The sequence below is a fragment of the Anas acuta genome, chromosome 4 (assembly GCF_963932015.1).
Source record: "Anas acuta chromosome 4, bAnaAcu1.1, whole genome shotgun sequence".
NCBI lineage: Eukaryota > Metazoa > Chordata > Aves > Anseriformes > Anatidae > Anas > Anas acuta.
This window is the reverse complement of record NC_088982.1, coordinates 31,258,169-31,282,377: the sequence shown is the minus strand read 5'-3', so window position 1 is coordinate 31,282,377 and position 24,209 is coordinate 31,258,169. Positions and strand designations below refer to the sequence as shown.

The 24,209-nt window shown below is 42.6% G+C and overlaps 1 protein-coding gene and 1 long non-coding RNA gene across 2 annotated transcripts; both read right to left on the bottom strand.

Moving 5' to 3' along the window:
• Nucleotides 1-1,410: 1,410 nt before the first annotated feature.
• On the bottom strand, nucleotides 1,411-4,176 carry LOC137855881 (uncharacterized). Its single transcript, XR_011096025.1, has 4 exons — nucleotides 2,677-4,176; nucleotides 2,360-2,430; nucleotides 1,913-1,957; nucleotides 1,411-1,801 (listed from the first exon to the last, which is right to left on the bottom strand). It is a non-coding gene; the product is annotated as an uncharacterized lncRNA (long non-coding RNA).
• A 1,420-nt stretch (nucleotides 4,177-5,596) lies between these two features.
• SPARCL1 (SPARC like 1) lies at nucleotides 5,597-23,336 on the bottom strand. Its single transcript, XM_068680507.1, has 10 exons — nucleotides 22,867-23,336; nucleotides 16,392-16,509; nucleotides 12,736-13,896; nucleotides 11,664-11,733; nucleotides 10,903-11,021; nucleotides 10,196-10,316; nucleotides 9,278-9,414; nucleotides 8,248-8,396; nucleotides 7,434-7,582; nucleotides 5,597-6,042 (listed from the first exon to the last, which is right to left on the bottom strand). Exons 2-10 carry the CDS (start codon nucleotides 16,452-16,454, stop codon nucleotides 6,014-6,016), a joined length of 1,998 nt encoding a protein of 665 aa, XP_068536608.1. The 5' UTR covers nucleotides 16,455-16,509; nucleotides 22,867-23,336; the 3' UTR covers nucleotides 5,597-6,013.
• Nucleotides 23,337-24,209: the final 873 nt, after the last annotated feature.

The window sequence follows — 24,209 nt, the reverse complement described above, 5'->3', positions numbered from 1 at the left end:
AGTGTGTCTATCTAAAAATATCACTGTTGGAGGGTATACCTTGACTGTTTTTTTGGGCAAATCACATTGTAACGTTCTTCATGCTGCACGTGGCAGTACAGCTGTTGGGGTGACAGTGCTATACACAGGATCATTGGGATGTGTGGCCTTGAGAGTAATCTTCCAAATGTTTTGGCTGTATTTAATGCTTTAGGTCATGCGTGTAACTTCTGGTCAAGGGGCACATGTGGTCCCTCTGAGGCATTTGTTGACAACAGGAAATGTACAGCATTGGTTGCCATTTTTTCCTGTGCTTAATCAAGCTTAACTGTGTAATAGTGTGAGAGTATATACTTTCGGAGGGAAAAGTGAAGGTAAGAGCTTTTAGTTTTCCTGACAATCCTTGCCCTACTTACTCCTATACATTTCAGTTCATCCGCAGTGTTATAAGACAGCATCAGTGCTTTCTGTTACTGTATAGACTTCCACAGACATCTTTTACAAAAAACACTATTACAAATTGTAGTTAAGATCTGGTGTTTGGTGTTTTCTTCAGCAGCAATGTCTGTAATAAACAAGTCCTTAAAAGCACAGAGTGCTGGGTAGTGTTTGGTAGGGCCAGATCAGGTAGTATTTGGTGTGTGTGTGTATACACATACACCAAATACAGGTAGTATTTGGTAGGGCCTCTCTCACGTAGAACCTGAGAGAGCCTGTGAATCTCAGCATGGACAAAAGGCAAAGCCAGCCTCAGGAGTTCCCTTCCTTTCCTACTCATGCTCATTGCAAGCAGGGTCGCTGAAGTGACATTCGTGTGTTTCTTTTTCCCAAGAAATAATTAAGAGACAAAGAGACCTTAGTCATTTGATGCTCAGCATTTATTCAGACTTAGGAAGTAAGTAGACAAAGTTTGAGAGCCATGCACTGCAGCACACACCAGCTTCAGTAGTGGGCGTGTGAAACAGGGACCCTGTTGGTGGTGGTCCTCTGTTTTCAGCACGTTGCTGACAGAAGGTGTGAAGGAGAGGTGGGAAGTAGAAGATCATCTAGAAGCAGCAGCGTCCTGCAGGAGACAGCCATGGTTATCCAGGTAGGCACCTGCAGAGCAGTAGGAGAATTGCAGGTTAGAACCAAGAGCATTTAATTGTTTTAACATCTTAATGAACATTTTATATGAGCCCTTAGCCCCAAGAGGAGGCTGTTTCTGTGTTCATGGGAGGTAGCTGGGCAGCTCCTGACAGCTGGATATACGTCTGGCTAGAGTGTGGCAAGTCCAAGTAGCATGTTTCTTTCTTCTCTGTGAAGTGATTGAGATAACGTGCAGTGCTGAAGGAAATGAAAATCACTGAAAGTATCCTGCTGAATGAGATTTAAAAACTGCACAAGGGTGGTGTGTTATTTGTGGAAGGAAAAATTCTGTAATGATTTCCCTGTCCTTAGCAGTTTTCTATTCAAGCCAGTCTGGCAGGGGCACGGGGGCTTGGATATGTTTTTTGGTAGTCATTTGTTCCCAAGAAAGATTTCCGGCTAGACCATTTTCAGCTGGAGTACCTGATGTTACACAGTACATTGTGCAGAGCACCACTGCTTTACGCCTGTTCCAGTATCTTCATATCTAGATCTCAGTTCTTGCTTGGGCCACAAAATTTCTTGCACAATTAAAATATTAACAGTGAGAACTGGGAAAATGTCATGATAGAGCAGATGTATTTTTGTACAGCAAGATAGGTTGCTTACCTCAGACTTGTCATGCGTAATAGCTCACAGCCCTGCTCCTTCTCAGGAAGGGGCGAAATATGGGGCGGAAGGGTCGTCTTGGCTTCTGTGAAAAGAAAGGCATTGTGTAAGTGTTTCCCAGTTCAGTGCCAAGCTTCTGGTTAAATCTGAATGTTAGAAGTGGCAAGAGTCAGTAAATCAGACACAGAAGACTTACCTCCTCCGAACTGTCCCCACTAGAGCTATCACTGTCATGGTGATCCTGGAGAAGGACAAATTTTTGGTTAGAGCAAAGCATACTTCATCCTACATGTTACTTAAAAATAAATAAATAAATAAATGATTAACAAAACTGTCAGATTTTTTAATGAGTCCTGTTGGAAAGCAAAGATCTGCAGAGGAAACTGTTGTGTGATGAAGGAGTTAGGGGGCCCACTGATGGGCTGGGAGTGACCTTGCAATTTCTCTTTTGCTTTAAAGTTTGAGGAGGAGTCGATCTTAAGCCAGGAGTCTGGAATGGGAGTACAGTACATGTGTTCAGCCTTGCACCAGCCATTGGTATTTCTGAGGCTCTCCCATCGGTTACAAAACCTCGCAATTTCCAAGTGACAACGTGAAGATTGCCCGCATTGGCTGCCCGCTTGTTTCTTTGTTCAGTACTTACAGCATTGGCAACAGCAAGGACCATGCTCACGATGCAAGACAGCAGGAGGAGCTTCATTTTGAGCGAGACACCTGTGGAGCAGATGGCACAGAGTTGCAGCAACACGGTTCCAGCAGAAGGGAAGGCGCGAGGAGCGCACATGCAGGCTGGGTCGGCTGCAGCAGCTGGTGCAGGGCTGCTCCAGTTGGGCTTTGAGCATCTCCCACCCTCATCGTGGCCTTTCCCTTCTGTTCCCTTCCCTCCCCTGCAGTTTGCAGCCATACCCAAGCAGATTTCTGTCCTGCAAGCAGTGCGGTAAGAGCTCTCCGCGGTACTACCTTTGGGTTGCATGTTGAGCGGCTGGTCAGTGGGTCAGGAGAAGTCGGCTGGCTGCGGTGATAGCGCTGCCTGGACGGCCGGCGTCTATATATACGCTGCTGGGTAGCGTGGCACACATCAGGAAGCTGGAAGGTGTCATGTGTCATATCCTCATAAACCCCGCTGGCTGTTTAGTTTAATTACTTCTCACCTGATAAAGCAGCCAGATTTTTCAAATGACCTTTATATTATGATTTTTATATAATCCTCTGGGGATCGATGGATTTGGCAATGGATGCGTGTATTACAAAAGACATGACTGTTGTCTGCTTCACTCAGGATTTGTTACCAGACATGCTCTTTGCCTGCAATAGAGGTGGAGCAGTTTGTTCCAGAGTATGGGGATGAAGGAGCAGAAAGTAAGTGTTGTGCTTTTTAGTGGGTTTTCTTTATTGGTGTAATGTGTTCTTTTTCTTAAGTAATTTGTTGACTTCTTTGAAAGTCCCCATGTAGGGAAATCCCTGGCAGTGACTAAAAAACCCAGATAGGTACAAGTAGAAATGCACTTGAGATGCATGCAGCAAATGTACAGAAATTCTAATATGTTTTCCTGTAGGACACATACAAGTCCACAGAGGCAAAGGTGTAATCTGGGGTTCCTAGCACGCACGTTTTTTGGGAATGCAATCGGGTAAAGCTGGACAGTGCTCAACAAAATGAGAACTGTGACCCTGCATCTTTTGGCATGAACCTTGGAGCCAGAATCAGCAGCAGAGGTGGTAGTTTCCTGTGTTCCTTTCTTTATAGTGTTTGCCATCAGGCCAAACAGGCAGCCTGAAAGTTAAACCTCATGTAAACATCTCTGGTATCAGGCAGTACAGCACAGGGAGCTGGAAAAGAAGATTCAGATTGCCAAGTCAGTAAAAAGTAAGCAGCCAACCTGTGTTGGGTAGCAACATCCTGGTGTAACCAACCATGATGGATAAATCTGTGCCATGGTAAGTGTGAACACAGAGTGTGGCTGGGAGGGTGCTCTGTGTGTGTGTGCCTGTATCTCAAACTGGGTTGCCTTAAGCTGGAGGGGAATGACATTTCATTGCTGATACTCGCTTGTAGAGGGAGAAAATGCTTCTAATTTTAATTGACACTCATTCAAACTAAATGGAAGCAATTGTGTCCACAGAGGATCACAATCTTTCTTTTACCTACTTCACCATACTGTAAAGACATGAAGTGATAAATGTTAAGATAGTTTGAAGTTAACTGCAGTGTTACTGTTATTGGTTGGTGCTACCTCTGGCATGTGAAATAGGTGGTCATTTATGGTCCTTATTCTTAACGGAGTTTTTTATGATTTATAGGGTAATGATGGACTGGTCGAGCTCCCCCCTCTGCAGCAGATGTGAGCTGAGCTGAATATCTCATTGGTGTAGCACTCTGGGATAGCAGCATCCCTCCATGTGAATGCCAGCACGTGCTCCTCCTGCAGTGGAAACATGGAAGCAGCGGCATCACGGAGACCTCTGGAGCAGGTGGGATGCCAGCTCCTTCACGTACCGGGCGCTTCAGATCTCCAAGGCTGTACTTGTTTTGGGGGGTAGTCGCCTTCCCTGCGTAGCCTGGGGGGTTTAAGGGCCTTTCTTTCCTGTTTGTCCTGATGAATTCTGGTTCACTGCATCTTTTCCTACCGTTTGGCTGGTGGGTTAGCCTGTGGAGATCAGGACAGTCCCTTGTGCATTGTCCTGCCCTAAAACAGGCAACGAACTCACCTGCATTGCTCGAAGCGGGCTGACTCATGGCTGTAGAAAGAGCAAGTAAGCAATAGGCTGCGGCCAGGCAGAAGAAAAGGCTGTCAAAAGTTCCTCTTCCTCAGAGATGCCAAGGCCCAGAGAAAGGCTTTTTATCAAAAGGAATTAGCACAGTGCTTGTGCCGTTGTACATCTAATCTGGGTTTATGTGTACAGGCTGCTGGCTGACGTCGCAGAAGGTGCAGTGGGTGACAGGTTGGGCTTACAGGAGAAAATGTAAGGGCAGGGTTTTGTTGGGCAGCTGCCCTTATCTTATGAAAGGCGTTCCTGTGTTGAGCATCCCAATGGCTTTATTTGTTGTCTCCTGGGACATTGGCTGGAGTTGTACTGGGACCATTGTCCCTGGCTGGCGAAGGAGCAGGAAGCAGGTGGAGTTGTGGTCCTGAGCCGCCCCAAAAGCGTTCTGGACTGCCATTCCCTTTTGTTGGGAGGGTGCCGTGGTTCAGGTGGAGGGGGGTTTGGGGTCTGCCTTTATAGGAAGAGTATTTGGGGTCTCCTGTGTAGAGCAGAGGACACTTGGGGTGTCTGTTCTTTTTGAAGTGTTTGGCTTGACATCACAAGTCTACTGGGATTCAAAACTAATATTTCTGTCCTTGCTTTTCCATGCCTAAATTGTGCTTGTTTTCAGGCAAACAAGAGTTGGCAGGTGGTGAAAGGAGTAGGTGGCAGTTCTTTCTGTGGGAAAATGGTGGCAGTAGGTAATGCCTCTGTGGAAGAGAGGAAGCCACTGGAGGAGAAGTTGCAGCTGAGGTATCTCCTGCATGTTGCGGACCTATCACTAATTTGTCTTTGTATACACACCCCTGCTTGCTGTGGTCCTTTAAGTTGTTTGTTACACAGTTGCTCAGCTGGAATTCGGTGTGTGACACACTTACTGCACTGTTACTGTTTTTTCCAAGGGACAGGTGAATAAATTGCTGAAAAGCCTATAATGTTCATGCGTTAGGAATTAGAATTTAAGGACTGCCACATTCTGATAATTCTGATCTATCCTGGAGTTTCTTTTCCAGCCTTAAATTTAATATGGATTTTCCACTGAACCTTTACCTTGAGCTTTTCTTTGACAAAAGTCTTAAAAACGAACAAACCACAGAACAACCAAAAAAAATATCTAGATAGACATTATCTTTATTTGACACTTCTATGCAGAATGTTAAACTGACAGTAACAGGAGAAGAAATAAATGCTATGTCAAGGTAGGTTTCAGTGTGTAAGATCCGCATCCTATAGTTCTACTGAAGAAGAGCTTTGTCAACAACTCTGCTCTTGGGTTAGTTCTACTTCTTGCTTCAGAAAGGCCGTGGGTACATGCGGAGGAAAACACTTCTGTTCAGCAGTGAGCCACTTGGAGTTCTTCAATTTTTTTGTTAGTGAATTTATATCAGTTATGCACTTGTGTTATATGAGAATACCTCAGCCTACAAGAACCTTATGACAAGTGTGTTCTGAAAACGATGCAGCTATTAATTACAGTAATAAATGGGCTTCATATATTTGACCAGTTGTAGTGCAGCACTGGGATACTGGCTCAGAACAGGCTCATCCAGGCTCAGAACAAGAGATTTTCATTTATGTCTTCTGCAACATAGAAGAAAATGTTAATAACAGTTGAATAATTGATGCCAAAGTATTGTTTTTATGTAGTGTTGTTATTAAGAAATTGACACAGGAAAATTTAATCGAGCTTAGGTATGGGAACATTATTGGCACTAAAAAATATGGTTGTTGTTATATTCAGGAGCCATTCATTTCAAGCCTTTTTGGTAGGTGCTTCATTGTTCGTCATGTTAGGTTTTAAGCTGCTTGTGAGTTGGGAATCCCTTATGCCCTTACCGTCACTCTTTACTAAAGGATGAACCCTAAAACCTTCTCTGGACAAGCGATCATTAGCAGCAGTACATGAATATTTTAACTCATAGCTTATTTCCACATGTGGTTTGTTACTCATAAAGTGTCGTCAGAAGAGCTGGAAAAGTTGTGTACAGAGTATAAACTCAGTGAATATCTGACCTCTGTGAATCAGCCTCTGGTTGAGTTTAGGGAGTAGCTGGTAGGATTTTGAAAAAAAGTTTTCAGTCTGTGTTCCTATCTCAGCTTCTATCATGCATCTGTTCTAGGATTAACCTGTACTGCTGCCACCCTTGTTTAAAAACTGGCTGCATTGCTTAGCTGCCACTCAAGGCTAGAATGTGGATTTCTAAAGAGTGCCCTAGATGGAATGTCATCATGTTAATGTAACATCAGTCACAGCAGCTTCTGTTCAGCTGGTGCCTAATTTTGGAGACATTACAAGCACAGTAGTGCCTAGGCTTTTAGATGTCTCTGGATTGACCTGAGACAAACATATACCTAGCACATATAGGATTGAAAAAATCCCTCTGCTGAAGCCTCAGGACGCACCAAATCTGGTGGGCAGCCTCAGCATGTGTCACATTAGGCAATGGTTAGGTGAAATGCTCTGCCTGGCCTACTGCTGCAGTGTGACGATGGTGACTGTGTGGCATGTCATCAGGTACAGGTGAGTATAGTTAACTGCAGGTGTCTCAGTTACTTTCACTACTTAGCCTGGGATTCTTCAAGTGCACCTTCAGTTGGTATGCTCTGACCAATGATTTACATCACAAGTTTGCTTAGCCTTGCTTTTGGCACTAAAGGATGAAAAATCAATACTTCAGGAGTGGTGGAGACAGGGCATACAGGGTCAGACACCACAGAGAGGAGCTATTTCCTATTTATTACAAGCTACCTCCCTAATTATTCCTGGTGAAAAACATGACTTTTTCCTGGTTGTGTAAAGCATTTCAGAACCTTGCATCTTTCACTGTCTTGTCATTACTATTCCTGTTGCTGTTGTGCACACTAGTCATAGCTTCTGTCTAGAATTTTTCTTGTACTTTATGGCCTGAGGCTTAGCGAAGCATTAATGAGAACACTTTGTCCTGCACATCTTCCTGGTCTTTGAGACTTACCTTCCTTAATCCCAAAACAGTGGCACCACTCCTTCAAACCAATGAGTTTGTCTTGGTCTCGGTCACACTCCTGGAAGAAACGGGTGATGCAGTGTTCCATGGGAACGAGGGAGGCTCGCAAGGGAGCGAGCTCTGAGTGCGTCAGTGATCTGAAAGAGCAGATATGTAGAGGTATATTTCAGTATATGTTTGCGAAGAAGTTTGCAAAGGTGCTTAGTTATTTTCTCAGATGCAAGGAGTGATCAACACGAGGTGTTAAGGGCCTGCACCCTCGAGTCGTTGGACACGGATCCAACACTGAGTGTCCTGATGGAGGGCCTGAAAGCTGAGTCTCGTTTTCAGAGGTAAACTGGGGCTTTCTCTGAATTGTGACACAAGTGCTGTCTTAATGTACCTGCTCCTTAAACTGAGAGCTTGTCAGTATCAGTCTAATAAATGGTACCTCACTAGTGAATTGTTGCTGACAGGCATCTGCCCATCGTATTTAGCCTGTTTGTCCTAGCTTCTGTGGCAGCTGGATCTCATGAACTGCATTCTCCTCCACGACCAGGCCATGAGCAGCAAGTAAGAAGCTGTAGAGTTAGCTGTAACATGATAATGAAAAGCAAGAAGATAGCAGGTTCTGGCTCAAGACATTGCTCCAGCATAGCAGTGAAACATCCTGTGTTTCAGTTGAGTTCTGAGGGGGGGATACTGGCTTGTATCAGCAGAGGGACTGGTCCTGTATGTCAGAGGATGCTTGACGTGCTATAGCAAGGTAAAACAGCCTTAGCTTGACCTGCAAATCAGAACTTAACACACAAAGAATTTTTACCTGTCAGCTGGATGCTGATCAAGCTGATAAAACTGCCAGTGCACAGGATACACGTACATGTGATAGTTTTTCTCAAAGTCATGCAGGAGGAGCTCAGCTGAGTGGTCACCAGCCATGAGACGCTTTTCATTCTGGTAGATCTTTTTGACCTGAAGACAACAGAGACATTTATTTTTGTTTAGGGGAGGAAGATTGGCCTGAAGAGCACTTTCCAGTGAGGAGATGATTTAAGAAGTGAATCTTGATAAAACACTACAGAGGAAAGGGGGTTTAGTGTTTGTGGCTGTATGCTGTACAGAAAGTTTACCTCACGTTTGCCGAGTGATTGGTGGTGACTGTGTGAGCTTCAGCAGTAACTGAAGAGGAAATCAAACCCCTACAATGTAGTTATCTGGCCCGGCTAAATAGGGAAGTGTCCTCAGGATATGAGACACGAGCCACTGTTCTGGGGTAAGCAACTCAGCTTTGGCATGGAATAAGCCATATCAGATACCAGGTAATTCATACCATTTAGTATGAGATGTTCCTGGTCAGCCACGGGGCCTCTTGGTGTTTATAGGAGTAGTCTTTGGTACTCCTCAAGAATATTTTGTATAAGCCTGCTGTCACCTGCTGTTTGCATCTTTGATTCCAGAGTTAGAGCAGCCCAGGGTTTTGTTCAACTTTAACTATTGGTCTGCAGATCAGCTCTTAGGCAGTTATGACATCGGTATCGTCAGAAACTGCTTACTGTCACCAATTCATCTGATGTAAATCCTTTGTATTCCCCCGTTTAAGAACAAAAATTCTCAGTGGCAGTAAGTGCTAACTATGTTTTAAGCCAATGTAGTGTGATTCTGCTTTAGGTCTACTGAGTAGTAGAAAGTTGGTTTTCACTTGGCAACTGAGTATCACTCACTTGGACCAGATGACCTCAAGATGTCCCTTCAAACCTCAGCCATTCTGTGATTCTGCGCATGGCTTTTGGGGGCTGCTTCGTCATCCTCTAACAGTGTAACTGCATGGTCCTATCTGAAAATGGGTTGCTTACCTTATGCCTTTGCTTTTCGGTTAGGAGTCCAGTTGTATCCTGATCACGTTCATAATATTGCATGAGGATGTTTTTGAGCCAGTCTCTCATACGGAGGGGGAACTGATCTACTTCGTAATCGGTACAGTTAGGTATGTCTGTGCCAGACAACAAAGTTTTTGTTAATGGATCACTTGTTAACTCCTCGTTCAAGCATTTCTGAGCCAAGTTAGACCTGATTCTCACTAGCAAACTTCCAGTTCATCTTAAAATTGTTGTAGTTAATACATAAAACTGGGAATGCAACTAATGGGTTCAATAATAAATGTATAATTCATTGATTGGTGTGCATCTTTTACCAGTTGCACAAGCCACAAGCTTTACATACCTGTGCACCTTAAAGGCAGAATTGTGCAGTGAAGCTATGATCAATCTATTTGCTTGTATGAAAGCGGAGTTTCTAGGAGCAAAGGAATTTCTTTTTCTGGGGTAAATGGCAACTGAAGAAGAGCTTAGAAATCAATTAGAACCTCTTGATCGTGACTCCTGTATTTAGGTGACTTTGTTTTTTACCTTGATATTTTCATCTATTAAGTTGATTTATGTACTGTGGTGTTTTTTTTGTTTGTTTGTTTGTTTGTTTGTTTGTTTTTTGAGAGTAAAGACATGAAAAATCTTCAGATGGTAAAGAAATACCACTGGGGTTATGCTGGTTGTAAGCACAGGAGGGATGTATTTGGGATTTGGCCACTTAATAACCTTAACTGTAGGAAAAGTGAGTTGTTTGACATGGTTAGAATTGGAAAGGCAGTTTTACTTATGAGTTAATTGATGGAGAAGGGGGAGAGCACAGGAAGAAAGCAAATCACTTATGGTTAGCTGGTGATGCTAAGGCTTGTTTATATCTAAGTTAATTCTATATGGCAAAGCAAGTCTTACATTTGCAGGAGCCCATATAGTCTAGGTGCAGCTGGCGTCCCATTTTTGTTCCTTCAAGTTGACATTTGGTACCAAAGAGTTGGCATGTGCCGTCATAAGTCTTATTATCTGTGCCACAAACCTAAAGGAGTGAAAAACAAACACACCCCTGCCATGTTCTGAAAAATGACCTGGTCAGTAAAGGAGGCATTACAATAATGAACTGATTGTTGCAATATGCTGTGGCAGTTGTGAATGCCCCACAGAGACTGGATGTGATCAGAAGTACTGAAAATTTTGGTTATAATATGCCTACATAGAGATTAGGTGACTGTACTCAAGCACCCTGTTTCAAGACACTTGAATTTATTTTCATATGGTAGTAATACAGTGGTTGAGATGCTGCTGGACTATGGCACTAGCATTTGCTATATGCTCGGAAACCTTAAATGGATGATGACTACTTTTAATGGCAGGAAAAAGCCATGATCCCTGAGAGAAGACTAATGGCAGGAAATCACAGTAATTACTTTCTAGCTATATATGTTAATACTGTTCTCAAGTAAATGCCGGTACTCTGTACTTACACTGACAGTTACTGAAATGACACAAACCTACTAGCATGATTTTTAGGGTAGAATTATTTGAAATAATAGCAGGGGAATGTGGTATCCTGTAAGTGTTGTAGCTGGATTTCCCACATGCTGTGCACTGAATGTAATACTTACACGCTCATAATCTTTGGTGGAAGGGCAAGCAGCAGGATCTTGGCAAATACAGCCGGGTTTCCCTTGTCTGTCTGCCTGGCAGACTTTTCCTCTTTTGCAGTGGAAGTTCCTGCATGGGTCTAGTGGTAAAATCAAGAGGGACGGAATGTTAGAACAGGATGAAACCAAGTGTTTCTGTCAAGTACTGCTTACAGTTGAAGCAAAATAGAGCCAAACACTCACCAAGGAGTCAAGTGCTTTTTGTAAGTTTCTGAAAACACAGCTGGATCTTTCACTGAATAATACAGCCAAATTTTACATGTGTTATTTTGAGGGATTCATGGTGCTACCAGGCTTGAGTTGGATGGGGAAATGTTTCTTAGAAAAAGCTTTCTCCTGTAAGGTCTGACGTTCACTTCCAGCTTTCTTTGGAACTTATCCCATGTGTCCTCGCTGCATCTGAGGCGCTTGACCCATTCCTAGTTTAATTCAGGCTAGAAGTTTTAAACTGAGGAGTTTCAGTGGAAAATGTTTCCCATTCTGCAATGCTGACACAAAAATATGTACGCTATCTAAATGTTTTTGAGAAACAAATGAGTGAATCCAAGGGTGTGCGAAAGGGATTGTTCTCGGAACATATCTGTGGTGCAGGATGATGCACCAGCGCAGGTCAGTCATGTGAAATGGCTTGCTGCTGAAGGCAGAAAAGAACTGCAGACCAGCAAATTCCCCAGCCTAAGAGAGTTATGGTGATGTGTGGGCTTTGCATGTGGTTTACTCACCCGGAAAAGCCTCCCCAGTGCTGTTGCTTGCACTTCTCCTCGCACCGTATGAACTGCCTGTGGTCTTAACCTGTACAGTCACAGAGAGAAGCAGAAGCTATGGTAAATCTTGGAAGGAAAAAATACTTTGGGAAGTCTTTTTTTTTTCAGATACAAATATAGACCTGACTCAGTTTGCTCTATTTGCTACAGAAAGGGGTTGCTGTGCAAGATGTGTGGCAGTTATATGAGGCCTAGTATTAGTGTGCTCTCTTTTCTCTCTTTTCTGGGGAAAAAGTAGGGGGTGGAGAGAAACTAGGAGTCCAGGAAGACATGGACTCCTTGTAGTTTCACCCTGACTGACACAGAGCAGTGGTTTGCCTTGAGGCTTGGCAGAACTGGTGTTTTAGTCCTTACTTGGGTCGGTGGTCCCAATGGGTCAGTGAGCATAGACATTTTTAACTGTAGATGTTGAACTAACAGATGTAGCAAACTTTATTTTTGATGGACATCTCCTGCTTATCTAGTGGCTGACCCTGATGTGGGAGGTCAGGGTACAATATTCGCTTTTGTCTGAAGGGACAAAGTGCATATCCTTCATGCTGTGCAAAAGTCTGCTAGCCACTGGGGTGGTCATGCAGGGGATCCCGTCCCTTCCCTTGAAAAATGTTCAGTTTTGTAGGAAAGGTATGCATGAAAGTGGGAGAGGGGAGTGAACAGGCTTTGGTACTTGGGTTGAGACTTGGTTCCAAGTGTTGTTATAGAAGTGTCGGTGTTTATAAGTATATCTCATTACATGGTCCATTGGGACTGGAGCTATTACGTGAGCTCTGTTTGCTTCCTTTCTGGACAATTTATTTCAATGTTGTACATGAAGTGACGCATAACAAACTAGGTGAACAATGTGTAAAAGGAGATCAGACTTCTCCAAAACATTAAGTTTGGTAGACCCATTTTTTCTCCAAAATGTCAAATGTTAATTGCAAGGGGCATATGGGAGCACATAAAGGACCTCTTAATCACAAGGAGCTTAAATATGGGACTGATTTTTTTCCCTCTCTACTCTTCCAGTTATATTTTAAAGAAAACTTACCTCATCTACTGGTTCCATTGAATTCACACTCTGAACAGAGCCACTTGTTTGCAGTTGTTTGCTGTCAGAATGAGGCACCTCATAGTGGTAGTTAGCATCTTCAGACTGAGTGAGGTCTTTAATTTTGACACCTTGGTGATCCCATCTCTCTCTATGAGCTGCACTGTCATCTCCAGTGGTTCCTTCTCCTTCAGGCTCATTACTGGTGCTGTCTTGGTCATTTCTCTGGATTCTCTCCTCTTCTTCATAGGCTGCTTCTTTCCAGGCATTGCTGAGATCTTCCTCACCATCATCACCACTATCGATATCGTCCTTATCAACATTACCACCCTCCTTACCCTGTCTTTTCATCTCCATGCCATGATCGCTCTGATGGTTTACTTGAAAACTATCTTTGTTTTCTTGGCTTTGCCATTTTTCATCCTCATCCTCATTATGACTTCTTTTTGAGAGGGGGATTTTTGCTTCCTTATAGGGCTTTTCCTGACTTTCCCCTTCTTCCTCTATGCTGAATTTCTCACCGTGTCTCTTGGTTATCTGGATTGGCTGACTGGAGTCTCTCAGTATTTCATCAGACTGCCTGCTGTTTTCTTTCTGCTGTCTCCTGTATTGGTTTCCATGACTTGTCCGGTGGGCTTTGTGCTTCATATCCATGTAATCAGTCACTTCCCCCCATTCCTCATCCTCTTCTTCCACATTTTCCTCTTCATTGCTTTCACTGGTGTTTTCAGATAGGCCAACTGTATTTTTATTATATTTCCATGCATTATGCTCATGATCGGGATTGAGAGCATCCACTGGATTTTCTCCAGCACCCAGTGCTTGGTTGGCTATGTTGCTGTGTTTCTCATGCCTCCTGAGCTGGTAGTGGTCAGGGCTGGACTGCTCTCTGCCACTGCTGCCAGAATCACTCTCCTGGCTATCAGAAGTCAAGCCTGGTTTACCCTGCAGGGAAAGGAAGTTAATGCTCTTCAGACTGGATTTCATCTGATGCTCCTGACCACTTTGTCCATGTCTTCTAGCTGTCCAGGGCTTCTCCCTGTGCTCAGCATCTGCTACTGGTACCTTTGCTTTTATGTTTCTGTGGCTGGGCTGCAAATCACCCTCATTTGCAGGCCTTGTCTTCCCTTCCTCTTGGGCTTCAGAATGAATAGGCTTAGTCTGAGGGGAAAAAAAAAAAAAAGACATTTAACAAGTAGATTTATTAATCTTAGGGCTTCATTTTGAAGTAGGTGCAATGGCATATACATCAGAGAAACATGACACCGCTAGGTTCTTTGTAAGTGACTTGTTAAAAAGTTAGGTCAAATGATGAAATTGACACCTGATATCCTTTCTACTTCTCAGTGACTTGGCTTCAGTCCCCTCTTTCTGCATGGCTAGAGTTTAAGTCTTCCATGCAACTCCACCTAAGCTTTGAGGGGAGCTGAGAGGCTTTTATTGTGTGCAGTGACGTCAACAGCAAAACCAGTAACTTGAGGGCAAGGTACAAATCCTCAAGGAGAAAGCAAGTTCTGAAGTGACTGCTCCCTATTGCTGCAGGGATTCCCTTTCTGCTGTTAAACAGCATCACAACTACTGCAGGTTGAGAGCAGGAACTTCTGATGTATTTCTGAACACATATAGGTGTTGGGTGTTGCTTTTACTAAAGTACAGCACTGAAACTGGTTTTCCTCAAAGCTTTCGGGAGTCATTTATGAAAATAGAAGTTAATTCTAAGTGTCCAAGTTGATGGAAAAGCATTTCCTTTAGTGTAGGAAGAATCTTGAATTCTTGGAAACAAATGCTCCACTAACAAATACTTAGACAAATAATTTAAAACAAATACTGTAGGATTGGATGTATTTATTTGTCTCATGGTAGATAAGCTATATCCTGTTTCCTAATGTCAAGATGGTATCTAAAAATTGTTTCTTTTGTCTAGTGTACTTAGTGATGCAGGAGAAGTGCTAGGCAAAATATTCACCTTATGTTTTCCAACTCTTAACTGTTTCAGGAGAAGAACGCATGTTGACTGAAATCTAATAAGGTCAGTGGGAACTTAGTCCAGATGAAATGCATTTTTCTTGAAGATGTTATAAAAAGTCATTATGTATTATAAAACATCACAAGATGAAATCAAACCAAACTCAATTTCATGAGTAGTTTGTTTTTTCTATGTTTTGGGGCACTGTGGCCTAAAACATATTATGCCTTTATCTTGAACCAAAACCAATCTTCTGCAAAGGGCTTGGAATTCTATAGAGTTAACAAAAATAAGGTCAAGCCTTCATTAAAATCCTTTGCTTTGGGTGCCCCTGTTTGATGAAATAGTCTTTTTTTTGAGGAAGATATTTTGTCTCCTGTCTCAATAGAAAGCTTTTATGTGCCACAGCTTCAATTTGTTTGTGCCTGGATGTGGTTTTCAACTGTCTTTTTTTTTTTTTAATAACATTTATTTTTATTTTAAAGTAAACCTTTGTGAGCCTTTTGCTTGTAAAGATACTGGGGTTCCTTAATATGATGATCCATGTTTTGGTCAATGTAGCTATAGTCACCTCCCCTTAGGGACAACTGGCCTTGGAGAAATGCTGTGTATTGATGCGGAACCGATGGCTTATCTGTCTGGTATCACTGTGTTTTCTTTTCGTGCAGGTGTCTGCTTCTGGGATATAGCTGTAGGCTGCCAACTGTTCCAGTTCTGCTGAAAACTTGAATAGGAACAGATACTTGCTTGGTTTTCACAACACAGAGCACTGTCTGGAGTGACATTGAATGCATGTAGAAAGCTGCACAGAGCTGGATGTAATTATTTGAAAATGTTAACAGGGGAGAAGGGACTTTGTATGTTGGTTCTGAATTTAATTTTTACAAAACTTAATTGGATTGGAGCCCATGTCCATTTTGTCTGAGTCACAGATGCTCACCAGAACAGTGCACTACAGAGCAATTTTCATTTGGCTTGACCATGAATGAAAAACTGGGAGCTCTGTCCTTAGCCTGCACGCATGGCTTGACACTGCTGAAGTCATCGTTCTCACTACCATCAGAGCTGCCTATCTGGCTTCTCAGCCACAGTACAGTTTTCTGAACTGAATCTTTCTAGTGCTCTGTATAGTGAATAAGAAAAGCTATTGTGGCTAAAATTTTTACGTTTGATACTTTGCATGTGACGACTTGACGTGATAATTTGAGGATTGCATTTTATTCCTTCAACGGAGCGATGAGGATCACAGGTTGGTTTGTTGGTGGAGCTTATTGCCTCTATGAAAATGAGTGCAATGTTTATAAGGGAATACATTTATATAAGTCAAACTTCTGTTCTGAGCTTTAGATTTTGTCCTGTTGCGTTGGTAGCTATGTGATATGCAAGGCATGATATGCTCTGTAATAATCTGGGGATGGGGATGGGGGTGTTAGGGTATGTATGTGGTAATGGCTTTTTATATTTGATATCAAAAATATACATTGCCTCTTAATGCTTTAAGAACATCAGTGCCTTTTCTGCAGCTTTCTGTCCCAAGGCTCCAAGTTGGTGGTTTAAGGGATATGTCTAGAAGAGGCAATTATTAAAAATCTGTATGTAAATTATTTTGTATAACTAGGTGGATTTTAGAGAGTATTCACAGGAAGGGAAAGTTCAAGTGAGTGGCAATAATAGTGTGGTGAGCACTTACTGGAATAGCCGAAGCTGATCCTAGCAGGCAAATCAAGAGCATCAGAGCCTTCATGGTTTTCATCTCTTGAACAGGCCAGCAGTTAGTGGTATGGTGGTAGGGTTTGAAGGTTTCCTTTCTGCAAGTAACATCAAAAGAAACCAAGTTAGGTTGTGGATATCATGGTTTAGAAATGATGGATGGAAGCAATGTGGTGGCTGCCGTATGCTACAGATCAGTCCAAAGCCCTGTAACATTTGGATGCTGTGCCCACGTGTATGTAAATTCAGGCGTTAGACCACCTTATTCAGGGCGTGCTTTGATCCTGGTTCTTTTACTGAGCTTAGGTTGCATTCTGTACCCACAAACTCTGGTGGTCTCACTGAAAGGCAGAGTTTTAAGTTCTGTCCTGTAAAGCATTATCCATTCTCCCGGGATAGTACTTGGAAAAGATGTTCTTCTTCATGCAATTTTGGGACACTGCCTGAATGGCATCCCTACAGCCAGGGGCTGCAGTAGTGCAGTAGAAGCTCTGCGTAGACTGCTCAGTGCACTGCTTGAGCCCTGCTTGGGGAGCACCAAACCCAGCTCTGCTACATACCAGTGTGAGACTGGCAGCTGAAAGAATATGGGATGCAACTGGAGTTCTGCATGTGTCAACCTTCTTAAGTGAGTGAGAACTTATTTCTACTAAAGTGAGTGGCAACTTATTTTTACCTTGCAGGTATCGCTAGTATATTCTCTCACCTATGCAGTGCACATGCACTGGAAGTTCCTATCGCTGTAGCTGTATCACCAGGAAAAGCAGAAGGAAAAAAAGAATGTTTATCCTTTATTGCTCTTTGTTGCCCTCCCCACCTTTATTAATCTAAATGAAACACCTATTCCTCTGTTAACCGATGCACGTAGTCTCTGTTACTGGTCGAGCTCCTTGGCACATGAAGAAGTTGGCAGTGGTTCTTTCAGTTAGGTCAACCATATGCAAATGCACGAGGCTCAGTGTATGGTTTCCAAATGTTCATCCAGGCAGTTGTTCATGATTGGGGAGTGGGGAGAATAGACAGCAAAACCCAAAAAGGGGGGTGGAATTCCAGAGGAGCTTGTGCTTATTGGAGCCAGAGTATGAACCAACTAACAAGCATCCGGTTCCTGCCATGCCTAGATCTGTTGGGAATATACAGATTGGAAGCTTGCTGTGTTTTCCAGCGTTCCTGAATTATTTAATGTCAATATCTTTTAGTTAATGAAGAGCAAAATAATTAGTGGGGCACATCTAGTATGCAAAAAATTTTTCTCTCAGTGAACTAATTCAGTCTCCAAATGTGGCTCAACATACAACATCAATTATCTCTTTGGCATCCAGTGTTAGCTGAGATTTTCTCATAGAGACAGAATATAACAAAAGCCATCAAAGATGATATAGAGAATTCCTAATTATTGCATATAGGCAATCACTTCAGATTAAAGGCACGTTATGTTAGACTGAGGGCTATGCAGGTGACTTGCAAGAAAGTGGTGAAATCAAATGGATTATTAACATATAGCCCCCAAAACTGTATGCCATGCTCTTGAAGGCCTCGCAAGTGACTCAGGGAAGTAGTAGTTGAACTGCAGTTATACAAGTCAGGTAGTCTTCATATGTCTCCTTGTTCTTGGCTAGCAAAGCAGCTCTGGGCACATCTTTCCATCACTGAGTTTCTCAGCCTTAAAACCACATTAGATGCATTTATTCTGGTAAAGTACTTTGAGAGCTATAAATGGATTTGGGTTATGACTAGGTTTTTCAAATCCGGCTCTAACTGGGTAAGTTGGCTCCACCACCTTTGTCCAAATAACAAAAAAATGGTTGGAATAAATCTTGAGTTCATGCGGCAAAACAGATCTTTTGCATTGTTTTTCTCTTAGTCACTAGGCTGCAGTCACACATGGGAATAATCAACCTTTAAGTATCAGAGAAGTCTGACTTCCTTGAACTGAGTATAGGAACACAGTCTAGTTAATCATCTCTTCCCGTCGTGATAGTCCAAATGAGTTGCAAGCACTGACAAAATGATATGCAGTGGGATAATCTGCCACAAATCACCAAATAGCATCTGAAAAGTTAAACAGCCTCTTGAGCTGTGATGCTTACGCAAGTATTGCCCTTGTTAATTCCTGATGTTTGCCTTTTTCAATGTGGCACCAATAGCATGCAGGAAGTGTTCCCTCGCATGGGTTTCGGAGCAAGGAGTTTTGGGGTTCTTCAGAACTCTGGTGCTTCGTATCGTACCTGACTGCTGTGAGGGAAATATCTAATTCATTGTTTCATTTCTGATGCCAATTCCATTATGCTATCAGTACAGGGAGCTGTTTGAGGCGGGCAGATGGAAGTATTGAACAAGTTCAAAAGCCACAGTAAAAAAAAAATAAATAAAAAATCAGTGTTGGCAGCATTCATAAAGAAGGGGGAGCAGTGGGGGAAGCTGGGATTGCTGTCATAAAAGCTGCAAAGTCAATAACACGGCATCTGGGCTTCAACAAAGGGGAAAAAACATCTTTGTACAATGGGCTGTGGTCCCTTCTGTCCTCCAGGGGTGAACGGAGTGTTTCTGTTGGCATCGCTTCATTTTCGGTGAGGCGCCAGGGGCTTGGCTGTGAAATATGCAAGGACCTTTTGCCAGAACCCAGGAGAACAGTTGGGTTTGGTACAAATAATCCATGTGAAGGACTTGAGGCAGTTTGCTGGAGCAGGGGATTTAGTTTGAGGGGTAGTGCGGTTAGGGGTAAAAAGGCACAAAGAACTCTTCCTGCAGGCCTGCTGCCCTTCTTGCTGCCAAGGTCACGGCAATGGCATTTTTGCACTTGCTCTTTTAGCCTTCTGGTGCTAGAAAAGACAAGTCATTATTGTTACAGAAGCTCGGAAGCTCGGGCAGGTGCAGAGATGAGCGATTTTGTGGGTCATACGTAATGCACGGTAATTAAGTTGATAGTCATGGAAGAAGTTCAGCATTACCTAACTGTCATATGCTGCAAAGATCTGCATTGTGATAGTACCTTTTTTCTACACTGAGATCTAAATGTGAAGACAATTTGTTCTTTAATTTCCAAACTTATACTACAGAACAGTGCCTAAAACCAAGCTTTTGTAACTCTTGAGATCAGCAAAACTGACAATGGGAAGTATTACAGTGGGAGCTATTTTAAAAGCAGCAGTCATCTACATAGAGCAATGCAGTCACCACACTTCGCAGTGAAATTTGTAGGAAGGCATGGTCAAAAGATAATATGTAGTGTCTTAAATTGGAATTTTTGGACAAAGAAATGAGTAATTGGAAAACGCTTTTGTTTGGGGTCTTGAGAAAGCAATGCTAACCTGGCCCTCACTCTGCCCTTTTTCAGTCTTGGAAAGAAATTGATTTACCTGAAACTTGGAGGAGGCAAAAGCTCTGACTCACTTCATCCATGGTAGTTGGGGTCTCTGTAGGATACATGCTGCTCAGCTTAATATGGGAAAAAAAGGCCTTGCTTCACCAGTGACAGTTGTTTTGAGTAGACAACCCTAAAAGACTCGTTTTCAGATTAACAGTGCAGAGCTGCTCTGAGGGGACGGGTGGAGCTAGGGGTTTTTTTTTGTACGCTCAGTCCTGTTGGACTCAGGTACTTTGGGCCATGTTCAGCCATTCCAAGGCAGGTTCCTGCAGCTCTTGCACATGGGAGTAGTCCCAGGTCACGAGAGCCTCTGTCAGGATATGAGCAGAATTACTTTATGAGGAGCAGTTGGCTACGAGTATGGTCTGCATGTGACATGGTCATCTCCAAAAGCACCCGATTCTCCACTGAGCATGGTGAACACCAGTCACAGCCTGTGGTCAGACCTGTGACCAGCAAGAGCTGCAAAAATGTATGATACAGTAAATGAAATTATCTGACATATCAATAGCTTTTAAAACAATGTCTGTTAATCTACTTGGTTTGCTGAACTTGCAAAACAGTAGCCATGTCTATATATAGAGAAAAATAGATCACAAGTTAAATTGCAGTGTATCCTTAAGATAAGTATATTAAAAATGACAGACATCAGTGTCTATAGTTAGGTCTTCGGTCTGGAAACCTGATGGTTGTAGTTCAAGTTTTACCTAAGACTTCTGCTCATGTCTTCCAAACTTAGGTTGTAGAGATGATTGCTCAGGGCTTTTTTTCACTCCTGGTCCTGCAATTGCTGGCATCTTAGCAGACACTCGAGCAATGCACTCTTGGCCATCTAAGAAACTACTTGTGAGCTTATCCTTGACAGGAGGACTGTGCAAGGGCTGCTGCTAATCAATTGTGTCAGCAGTCACTTGAAATACTGATCAATGCCATGATTTTTGCCTAGAGGTCTAGAAGTAATGACATTTGGCCTGCCTGCCAGTCTTGCCTGTCCTCAGCAGTGCTGTACCACATGTATTTTGAATCAGAGTTCTGCTCAGTCACCCAGGGATCTGACAACAGTTCACTGTTTCTTATTGCTTACAGCAGGAAGCCTGCATCTGAAGTGGGAAATCAGATAAAATCATCTGCAAGAATAGATGAGATGGCAAGTGCAGTCTTTACTGCTACTTCTTTGTTTTGTTTCTGGTTGAGCATTTTTGTTCAGTCACTGAAACAGCAAGCCTCATGCAGCTGAGACCTAGCAGGTTCTCTAGCCTTTTGAAATGCCACCCAGAAATGATTAATTGGTGGAGTTCATGGCTGAAGGTGACAAATGCCTTGTGATGGACAAAAGAAAGCATGTGAACTGACCTAGTTTCAGCTCTGGCAGTGGGAGATAATTCTGCATGGTTCTTGGTCATTAGACCTAACTCTAGAAAATGAAGTTACCTATTCTGCCACCATCACTAATGAGCGTGGCTGTTGTCCAGCATTCAGAAAAGAGAATTAGAAGGCAAGTCAGCTTTGGAACTCAGCTTCTCATTGTGTACAGGGGACATGAGGTCTCATCCCATAAGGATGAGACTTAGATTATGAGCTCTTTAAAACTTCAGGAGTTGGGTGAAATGTGGTAAGACGTTGATGTTTTTCATAATTCATTTAATGACAGAAGCTTTAGTTTATGCTCACATACCCTAAAGTATCATCAAGAAGATATGCAACAAATTGTGAAATCAGCCCGTTGAATCAGTTTGAGATTGCAATAAAATAGTCTTGCTTGAATTCTTGTGAAAGCACTGTCCTTGGTGGTGTGTCAGCTTTGTTTGCAGGAAATGCAGATGCTGATGCCTATCCTCACTGATAAATACTTGGAAGATGTGGACCTCTTAGGTGATAATCACAGCACAAATAGTTGTGAGTGGATCAAGTTTTGTGTACAAGTATTTGGTGGAGTACAGAAACTACGAATTCACTGTACAAAGTCTTTCTATAACCAAGATGTGCATGTGATTTTCTTCAAGTGCAATCGGCACAGAGCTCTTAAGTGTAGGTCTGTTTCAGAAGGTCTTGTAGGAGTGTGTGTGTGTACACACATGTACCTAAACTGAATCACGAGTGTACGTGCATACAGAACAAAGGCACGATTACATCTGATCAGAGTAAATGAAGAGACCGTAATAAAAGCATATCCCAGAAGGTGAAATGATTCTACTCTTTTACTCTGCACCAGGAAGTGGCTGCGAATGAGATTCAATCCTTTTGACGTTACCAGTTTTACAGCTGCAAAAGCCTTTGGTCTTGATGGCTGTTTAATTCAAACATATTTTTGAAGGTACTTGAGGACACCTTGAAACAATTATTAAATAAAATATTTCACCTGTGCTTAATGTAATTGTTAGATCTATTATCTTTCCTAAGTAGATTAAGTCAAATTCAGGCTATTTTGATTCAATTTGAGATGGGATGAAATAAGACCTCTTAAATAGTGGGAATGTTTTTTCTCTGTTTCTTATGAATTAGTGATTATTGCCGTGTCCCTGGACCTGCCTTTCCTTTGCAAATCCTGTAGGTTTTACAGGCTTCTACCAGTTCCACACATAACATTGTGAAAGGTTCCTCCAAGACCAGCCACAGCTCCCGTGTCTTCACTTCCTTATGGGAAAGAACAAGGGCGTACCTTGCTTTTTGTGGCCTTTTCTGTCGGATGAGGTTCTTGAGCTGATAATGCAGGAAACTGTCAGATGTTGGGAAACCAGGTCACCCAGCAGTTTCAAGTGGACATTTGTACACTTCTGCAAGAGGTACATATTTTGCTTCACTCCTGTTGGCTCTCACATAAGGCTTTATTGTTTTGCAGGATCACAGGGAAAATAATGGTCTCAACAGTAAGATAAAGGTCACCTTTTCCAACACAATAACTATACAGTGCTTTCTCTTCTACAGAACACGTTTCTTTCTGCTCCAGGCATAAATGTCTGATATGATTTATCCTTAAAATAAGCAACAGTACTCTAAGAAAACATTAGCTATTTCAGTCCACAGTGGGGGAAACAGAGGATTAGAGAAGATATTCTATGGTTTTAATTTAAAAGTAAAGAAACAGTACCATAGCAGTAGAAGAGGTGCTCCTGCTTGGTTATCCACTGACGCACTGGAAATCCGTGAGCCTTGCAAAATCTTGCTTCTTTCCCTGTGGTATATTTTAGCATATAGCATGGACTCTGAAAATGTTTTGCTGGGAGCTTCAGAGAAGGAAGATCTGATTCTGTGGATCTCAGTAAAAATAAATGAACCACCCTCTTAGGCTTCCACAGGATGAGGTAGAGGGGTGGGGGGATAAATTAGTGAAATTCTGCTGAATTAATTGAATGAGAAAGGCCATTCAGTGTTCATAGGCTCCGGGCCAGTGGAGCTCAGCCACAGTGTGGGAAGGACATATTTAGTCTTTCAGGGGGAGGGGAGCCAAAGGGAACGGGTGCAATAGCTCTGAGGCCAGCCAGTGTAGCAGAAAGAGCTGAGCTAAGAGATTGGCTGGGGCAGTCATGTTGCAAGCCTGGAAGCATGAGCAAGCAGGGGGAATGCTGGTCCATGCTGAGCTTTTTGGTGTTGTTTCAATATACTGCATATGGTGTGTGCAAGCCTGTGGAAAAGAAGGGAAAGGAGTGAAAAGTCAAGCTCTAAATTAAAAGAAGTGTAGATGATGATAACAAAGGGATTGGTTGGAGTCTTACATAATTCTTGAGCATTGGCTCTTTTAATGCTGTTGCCATTGTTGTGCCGTCTCTTGGAGAGTGATGGTGCTAGCAGAGTGAGCTCGTGTATGTGTGAAAAGCTCTGTAGGTGGCACCTGTCTGGAACAGGTGCTTGGTGGCTTTTGGTTTTATACTGGCTCACCAGCAATGAGTTTAATCTTTATTTTTTCCTTTTTGTTATTCTAGAAAATACATCTCCTGAGCAGACATACTTCAGAGGAGGTTCTCAGATCACAACTAGTGGAGCAGATGCGCTGAGAAGAGGTACTTTCAGTGGTGTGTGCGGCAGATTCAGCAGATCCAGCCTCCTATTTCCTGTTCTTCCAGTATCATCTGTTACTCATGACGGCATTTTGTATATTGTCCTTACACAACTGGCAGAGAGGTCAAAGTAAAGTGAAATGAATTGCATGAATGGTGCAAACTGTAATGCAAATTCTGAAAAATAATTCTTTTTGGATGATGTTTTGACATGTTTTTTGAAGGTTACAGTTGTACTAGCTTCTACTCTGTTCATACCACAAGGTAACAGATATTGTGAATCTGAGGAGATGAGATACAGTGAGAATTGTACAAAAACTTATTTTGTATGGCCAACTATGAAAATTATTGTTAATAAATTAAAAAAAAAAAAAGGCTGATATCACAGCTGAGCCATCTCTCTGTAAACCAAACAGAAAATCAAACTTTGACAAAA

Excerpts from the sequence above, each read along its gene's own strand:
- SPARCL1 (XM_068680507.1), bottom strand. The coding sequence starts at position 16,454 with ATGAAAACCATGAAGGCTCTGATGCTCTTGATTTGCCTGCTAGGATCA. Across the intron at positions 13,897-16,391 it reads GATCAGCTTCGGCTATTCCA|ACTAAGCCTATTCATTCTGA; the intron begins GTAAGTGCTCAC and ends TTTTCCCCTCAG. Across the intron at positions 10,317-10,902 it reads CCACCAAAGATTATGAGCGT|GTTTGTGGCACAGATAATAA; the intron begins GTAAGTATTACA and ends TCACTCCTTTAG.